Source organism: Brassica napus, unplaced genomic scaffold (genome assembly GCF_020379485.1).
Source record: "Brassica napus cultivar Da-Ae unplaced genomic scaffold, Da-Ae ScsIHWf_3071;HRSCAF=3882, whole genome shotgun sequence".
NCBI lineage: Eukaryota > Viridiplantae > Streptophyta > Magnoliopsida > Brassicales > Brassicaceae > Brassica > Brassica napus.
Window position 1 is genome coordinate 14715 of NW_026016307.1, and position 7755 is coordinate 22469.

General features: G+C 42.8%; 1 protein-coding gene across 1 annotated transcript; it reads left to right on the forward strand.

The window, feature by feature from the left end:
• The first annotated feature begins 537 nt into the window (after positions 1–537).
• LOC125603038 lies at positions 538–2691 on the forward strand. Its single transcript, XM_048774306.1, has 5 exons — positions 538–800; positions 999–1754; positions 2044–2129; positions 2175–2277; positions 2370–2691. Exons 1-5 carry the CDS (start codon positions 538–540, stop codon positions 2689–2691), a joined length of 1530 nt encoding a protein of 509 aa, XP_048630263.1.
• Positions 2692–7755: the final 5064 nt, after the last annotated feature.

The following is a 7755-nucleotide window of genomic DNA, read 5'->3' on the forward strand; positions in this document are numbered from 1 at the left end:
ATGAGGAAACGATTCGTGCCAACCCATTATCACCGCGACCTTCACCAGAAGCTAAGACGTTTGCTTCAAGGAACCAAATCTGTGGAAGACTATTATCAAGAGATGGAAGTTTTGATGACCAAAACGGACACGATGAACCTTTGGACGCCACTATGGCTCGCTTTCTTTCAGGCCTCAACCGTGACATCCAAGATCGTATGGAGCTTCAAGAGTATGGAAGTGTGGAACAGATGCTACACAAAGCCATCTTGATCGAGCAACAACTCAAGAGAAGGAGTTTCTCAAAACCGGCCACTACTTCTAAGCCGGCCTACTCTCCTAAACCGGCCTATGCTCCTAAGCCAAGCTATCAAGACAAAGGTAAGTCGCCTATCACAACACATACTGCCTTTAAAACTGATGTTTCCACTCGTGATGACAAAGGAAAGGCAGTAGACGCCTCAAGCCGAGCAAGAGACATTAGATGTTTCAAATGTCAAGGGCTAGGACATTATGCCAAGAACTGTCCAAACCAGCGTGTGATGATTCTCTTGGAAAATGGTGAAGTTGAGTCCGAATGAACAAGAAGACAAGGAGGATCTTGGTCCTATCTTTGATGAGGAAGAGGAGTCCTTTGACTACCCACATCACGGACCATTACTTGTGGCTAGGAAGGCTTGGAACGATCCCATCTTCGATAAAACGGACGGCCCGCGAACGGCCACACGGACAACGACCATGACCCGACCTTTGATCCAGATTCTGAGCCGATCTTTGATGATGAAGATAGCTTTGACTATCCAGCTCATGGACCACTACTGGTCACTAGACGTTCCTTGAGTGTTCAGCCCAAAACCAATGAAAAGGAACAAAGGGAGAATCTCTTTCATTCTCGTTGTTTAATCTCTGAAAAAGTTTGTTCTTTGATCATTGATGGTGGGAGTTGTACTAATGTTGCTAGTGATACTCTTGTCAGGAAATTAGGTCTAGCTACTCGACCTCTTCTCACGTCCTTTCAGGTTGGAATGGCTCAATGAAACTGGTGAACAGTATGTTAAGGAGCAAGTCACGATCCCTCTCACCATTGGTCGTTATGAAGACGAGATTGTGTGCAACGTTCTTCCCATGGATGCTTGTCATGTTCTGTTGGGACGTCCATGGCAGTTTGATAAAAGAACCGTCCATGATGGTTACACAAACCGGCACTCCTTTGACCATAAAGGAAAGAAGATCACGCTTGTACCACTCTCGCCCTTGGAGGTCCATCAAGACCAGCTCCAACTTAAAAAGAACCGTGAACAAGAGTCCAAACCGGACAAACCTGAGTCCTCAATCCGGAACTCCAACTTCTTTGTCAAACAAAGTCAGGTTAAGAAGTCTCTTCACTCTCAAAAGCCCTTTCTTTTACTTGTGTACAAAGAATCTCTGATGGCTTCTACTTCTTCTAACCTTGCACCGGAAGTTCCGAGTGATTTGCTAGATGTCTTGCAGGAATATTCGATGTCTTTCCAGATGAAAACCCAAAGGGTTTGCCACCAGTACGAGGGATTGAACATCAGATTGACTTTGTTCCGGGTGCGTCTCTACCTAACCGGCCAGCTTACAGAACCAATCCGGTGGAGACCAAGGAACTTGAGAAACAAATTGGAGACCTTATGGAGAAAGGTTACATCAGGGAAAGCCTCAGTCCTTGTGCCGTTCCAGTTCTACTTGTCCCCAAAAAGGATGGATCATGGCGCATGTGTGTGGACTGCCGTGCCATCAACAACATTACGGTAAAGTATAGGCATCCCATTCCTAGACTAGACGACATGCTTGATGAACTTTACGGTTCATGTGTCTTTTCTAAGATAGATTTGAAAAGTGGCTATCACCAAATCCGAATGAAAGAAGGTGATGAATGGAAAACTGCATTTAAAACCAAGCTAGGATTGTATGAATGGTTGGTCATGCCATTTGGTCTTACTAATGCACCTAGCACTTTCATGCGATTGATGAACCATATCTTGAGAGCATTCATTGGTCATTTGTGGTAGTTTACTTTGATGATATTCTTATCTACAGCAAGAACATGGATGAACATAAGAAACATTTGAAATCTGTCCTTGAAGTTCTTAGAAAGGAACATTTGTTTGCTAACCTTGGAAAGTGTTCTTTTGGCACAGATCATGTGGTCTTCTTAGGTTTTGTTGTAGGTGCTGAAGGACTTAGAGTGGACGAGGAGAAAATCAAAGCCATCCGAGACTGGCCAAGTCCAACGAACGTGAGTGAAGTAAGGAGCTTCCACGGCCTTGCCGGGTTCTATCGACGGTTCGTCCAAGATTTCAGTACCATAGCGGCCCCATTGACCGAAGTCATTAAAAAGAATGTTGGGTTCAAATGGGAACAAGCTCAGAAGAAGCCTTCCAAATCCTTAAAGGGAAGTTGACTAATGCTCCTTTACTTGTTCTTCCTGACTTTTCTAAAACGTTTGAGATCGAATGTGATGCTTCGGGTGTTGGTATTGGTGCAGTTTTGATGCAGGATAGAAAGCCTATTGCTTACTTCAGTGAGAAGCTTGGAGGCGCCACACTCAACTACCCAACTTATGATCAAGAGTTGTATGCTTTGGTAAGAGCTCTTCAAACATGGCAACACTATCTTTGGCCTAAGGAGTTTGTTATCCACACGGATCATCAGTCCCTGAAACACCTTAAGGGCAACAGAAGCTGAACAAGAGGCATGCCCGCTGGGTTGAGTTCATTGAGACATTTCCTTATGTCATCAAATACAAGCAAGGTAAGGAAAACGTTGTGGCTGATGCCTTGTCCCGAAGGTATACTCTTCTTTCAGCCCTCGAAACAAAACTTCTCGGTTTTGAATTTATCAAAGACTTGTATGCTTCTGATCCGGATTTTAAAGAAATTTTCAACAAGTGTTCCAGAGTGGCTTATGGCAAGTATTATCGAAACTCGGGTTTTCTTTTCTATGATAACCGTTTGTGTGTGCCCCAATGTTCTTTGAGGGAGTTGTTTCTCAGGGAATCTCATGGAGGAGGTCTTATGGGACACTTTGGAATCAAGAAGACATACAAGGCCGTGTATGATCATTTCTACTGGCCTAGCTTGATGAAGGACGTAGAGAGAATTTGTGGCCGATGTGTGGTGTGCAAGAAGTCCAAAGCCAAGGCATCCAATCACGGTTTGTACTCGGCCTTACCCATTCCTTCTCATCCTTGGATTGATATTTCTATGGATTTTGTTCTTGGATTGCCTAGAACTAAGAATGGCCGAGACTCTATCTTTGTGGTTGTCGATAGATTTTCGAAAATGGCTCACTTTATTCCTTGCCATAAAACTGATGATGCTGTACAAGTTGCTGATCTGTTCTTTAGGGAAATTGTGAGATTGCATGGAATGCCTAAGACCATTGTTTCTGATCGTGATGCTAAGTTTCTTAGTTATTTTTGGAAAACTTTGTGGTCTAAGTTAGGAACGAGATTGATGTTTTCCACAACTTGTCATCCGCAAACTGATGGTCAAACCGAAGTTGTTAATCGAACTTTGTCTGCTTTGCTTAGATCTTTGGTCAAGAAAAATCTTAAGTCTTGGGAAGATTGTTTGCCACATGTTGAGTTTGCTTATAATCATGCTATGCATTCAGCTACAAAGTTCTCTCCTTTTGAAGTTGTTTATGGTTTTAATCCCTTATCTCCACTTGATCTTTTACCTTTACCTTTGAGTGAAAGAGTTAGTACAGATGGTAAAAGAAGGGCGGACACCATCAAAAAGCTTCATGAACAAGTTCGAGTCAACATTGAAACCAAAACCGAGGGTTACAAAAGATATGCCAACAAGAAGCGAAAGGAGTTGGTTTTCCAAGAAGGTGACTTGGTTTGGGTTCATTTGAGGAAGGAACGATTCCCGGAAGAAAGGAAGTCCAAACTTATGCCTCGAGTCGACGGTCCATTCCGGATTCTTAGAAGGATCAATGATAATGCTTACCAGCTTGATTTGGAAGGTAAGTATGAAATCTCTTCAAGTTTTAATGTTTCTGATCTATCTCCTTTTCTTGCAGATAATCCAGATTTGTGGACAAATCCTTTTGAAGAGGGAGGGAATGATGTGCCTCAGTCCGAGGAACTCGACCATCAGGAAGGTCAGGACATTCCAACCGAGGTTCATCGCCCCAACCAAGGCCGAGCTGTGTACCGGATCGATCCACGGATGGACGGGAAGGAGCTTAGACTAGATCCTCGACCTATCAGCCGAACTGACCGTACTGGATCGTCTCTCTCTCGGACAACTCGCCAATCTCAGACTGACGGTCAAGCCAGAAGCAACTTAGGCCGAGCCGAACTAGGAACTGGACGCGACTTCTCTCTTCTCGCACGTTTGGAACGTACCGACCGTATTGACGAACTGATCGATCCATTTGATCAGTTCATGCACTTTGATCATCCGAATCTCTCTAAGGCACAGATTCTTCATCTTTCAGAAGACTTGGACGATTATGGTCGAAGATGGTTCAGGAGACGGACAAGACGGAACAGACGGACCGGCCCGCGACCGTCCTGCTCCTGGCCGCGGTTCAACCAGCCGAAGGGTCACTTTGACCAGTCCGCAAATTGAAGAGTCTTTCTTCTTTGTCTTTCAAATTCTAGTCAAATGTCTTTAATTTTTTGTCTTTCAAACTTCTAGTCAAGTAGCCCCTTTGTCTCCTACTTGTACTATAAATAAGTGTTTCATTTCATTAATAAATCAGATCATTTTGGATTAAGTTTCTGAGTTTAACTCTCTGTTCTCTTTAGAACTTGTTTTCGATTGTCTTGGTGAGTCATATCCGAGCAATTCACTTCTCAACTAGTTGGTCTTGTGAGTCATATCAAGCAACCAGTTCGAGATCTTCCTTGGCGGACTTGTGAGTCATATCAAGCGCCATTGAAGTCGGGAATATCAAGGGAACATCCGCAACCCTTGTGCGACCCAACGTTCCATCAGTTCTCCTTTCCGGAGTTCATATCCAAACGAATCCAGTCGAGGGCAATCCGATCTTAGGGTCCTTCAGACTCCCTACCAGCTGAGAGATTCATCATCCCGCCTCTGAACATACACGTGTCGCTCTCGGAACATCGTTGACGGAACCAATCCCCAGTCCGTCCCTTTTTTTAGGGACAACCTTAAAAACAAAATAAATTTTGTTAGTAAAAATTAAATTTAAATTAATTGTATTTAAAAAATTAAATTTTAGAAACTTTACTCCTCGTGAAAAAAAAAAAAAAGCTTATCCACTTCAGGTGTGATAAGGTGACGGGTAATCCATCGGTGGACTGTTGGGTCACTGGTCTGGCGTTCTTCAACACTCGCAGCCAAATCGTTGTAGATTTGCTCGGACTTGCCATCTATAATCGGCCCGCCTGTTCTTGTGGGTCCTCTCGTAAGTTGCATAAGAGCGGGAATTCTCCGTCTCTTTGGCCTAAAAAAACATTTAAGAAAGTTGTTATTAGAAATATATATAAAAATATACTAAAATTTATAAATTAAATTTTTAATTACCATTTCCAAACGGACACCGGCGTGGGGTTTTTGGCCCGTAGTGTGAAGCATCGGCCCGTTCCCGTGCTCATCGACTGTGTTACGGGAGTTAGAGCAAGACTGGGCGATTCTAATGGAATCAGGAAGACGCCATATCGGATGAGGCCATCCCAGACATCCGTGGTGAGCTCAGCGGGTTTGCCACGCTCATACCCCTTCACGATCCAGTCACCCTTCCAGTTGGAGACCGTGTCCAACAAGCGAACTTTCGCCTTCGCTTCAAACTTCTCCTCACCCTCTCAGTGATCCCCAAGGCCCAATTATATTTTTGCTGTTGGAAAAAATAATTTATAATTAGTTTTTCAGAAAAAAATATATATATAAATAATAAAAAAATTTAAAGATATATATTTAATTAATAGAACTTACAGCGTAAATTTTGAACCACGTCTTTCTGACGTAGTGGGGCGTCATTTTCCAGTTCGGATGTGCCATGGAGAAGTAACCTTTTATCGTGTCGGTTACGTCCGATGCAAGACATCCGTCAATCCCCCACCTGAAAAATACAAATTTAAAATATAAATTATTTTTTAAGTTATAAAGAATTTCAAAAGAAAAAAAAATAATGAAACATACCATAAAGTTCCGTCCGGTCGTCGGGGTCGATGACTGGTAAACCTTCTCTGCCTGGCAGACGGAGAATGTCCTCTACGGTGTACTGCGAGTAAGGAGCACTCGGAGGCACCATCAAATCGGGATGAATCTCGGCCGCGGGCATCGGAGTGCCGGCATCGTAGGAGGCACAGGAGGAGGAGGCATCTGGGGAGGCACGTGAAGAACCGATGGTGCACTAGAAGAAGGAGATCCAATGACTCTCTGAGTGTACTGAGTCTCGGGGACAGTCTCCTGACCCGAAGAACCAGGAGCTGAAGAAGACGACGGGTCTAAACGACTACCCGGCTCACCGAACATCTCTCTGTAATGGGCAGTAAGTCTACCTTTTCGAACCTGAGAAAAAAATTTAATTTTTTAAATTTTCGTGAACATATACTTCCCAACATTATCCACCTAATCAACACTAAATAACATAAGATCCGTAAACCTATCTAAATTCCCTATACTAACCACCTAATCTATCCTAAACTAATCAAACTAGAGAGGAATTAGAGAGACTTACCATTGCTACGAATTTGGAGGAAGTGGAGAGGAAGTGGAGAGGAAAGACGGAGCGAGCTCGCTCGGGATATATATAAGATTACTTGTCCTCGTAATTTCCTCGTAAACTTACGAGGAATTACAGAGGCCCGCGTTTTCAGTTACGACGAAATAGCGACGAAATACAAAGGCCCGCGTTTTCGTTAACGACGTTTTTACGACGAAAAGGGTTACGTGGAATTAACGAGTTAACCAGTTACGAGGAATTAGCGAGCCTTTATTTTCTATAAATACCCACAACTTTCCTTCTCAAACCACACACACAAACTCACAAAACACACCCTATCTCAAATCACACTCCTCACCAAAATACTTTTCAAATTAGAAATATTTGAAAAAAAAAAAGAAGAAAAGAAGATATTAGAATTTATGTGGGTGAGACTTAAGTCTCGCCACATATAATTCCAGTATCTTTCTTTTTTTCTTTTTTCTAGTTTTTATACTATGAGGAAGTAGCAAGTCGCTTTTCACCAATTTAGAAAATTTGGAAAAAAAAAGAAGAGAAGAAGATATTTGGAACTCATGTGGTCGAGACTTACGTAGTCTCGCCAAATGTGATTCAGCATCTTCTTCTCTCTTTTTTTTTAGTATTTTAATATTTCGTCGTAATATCGTCGTTAGTTTACGACTCTTTTACGACGATTTTGGTTTACGTGGAATTAGCGTGCCCCGCTTTTTTAATTTCGTCGTAAACTCCTCGTGGCCTTACGAGGTGTTTACGACGAAATCATCCTACGTGGAATTAAAGAGTGCCTCCTTCGTCATTTACTTTACGTGGTATTTACGTCAATTTACCTTACGAGGTCTTTACGACGATTCTGTCCTACGTGGAATAAACGAGTGCCTCCTTCGTCATTTACTTTACATGGTATTTACGTCATTTACCTTACGAGGTCTTTACGACGATTCTGTCCTACGTGGAATAAACGAGGATTACGTCGTACATTCGCGTCAATTACGAGGAATTAACGAGCAGTACGTTTAAATCCCTAATCCAAACAAAACCCAAAAAACCAAAGCCCCAATACCCCCAAAAACCCCCCCCCAA

Coding starts and splice junctions, on each gene's coding strand:
- LOC125603038 (XM_048774306.1), top strand. CDS start 538: ATGGTGAAGTTGAGTCCGAATGAACAAGAAGACAAGGAGGATCTTGGT. Junction 801..998: donor CAGCTCATGGACCACTACTG/GTCACTAGACGT, acceptor ACGTCCTTTCAG/GTTGGAATGGCTCAATGAAA. Junction 2,278..2,369: donor AGCTTCCACGGCCTTGCCGG/GTTCTATCGACG, acceptor AATGGGAACAAG/CTCAGAAGAAGCCTTCCAAA.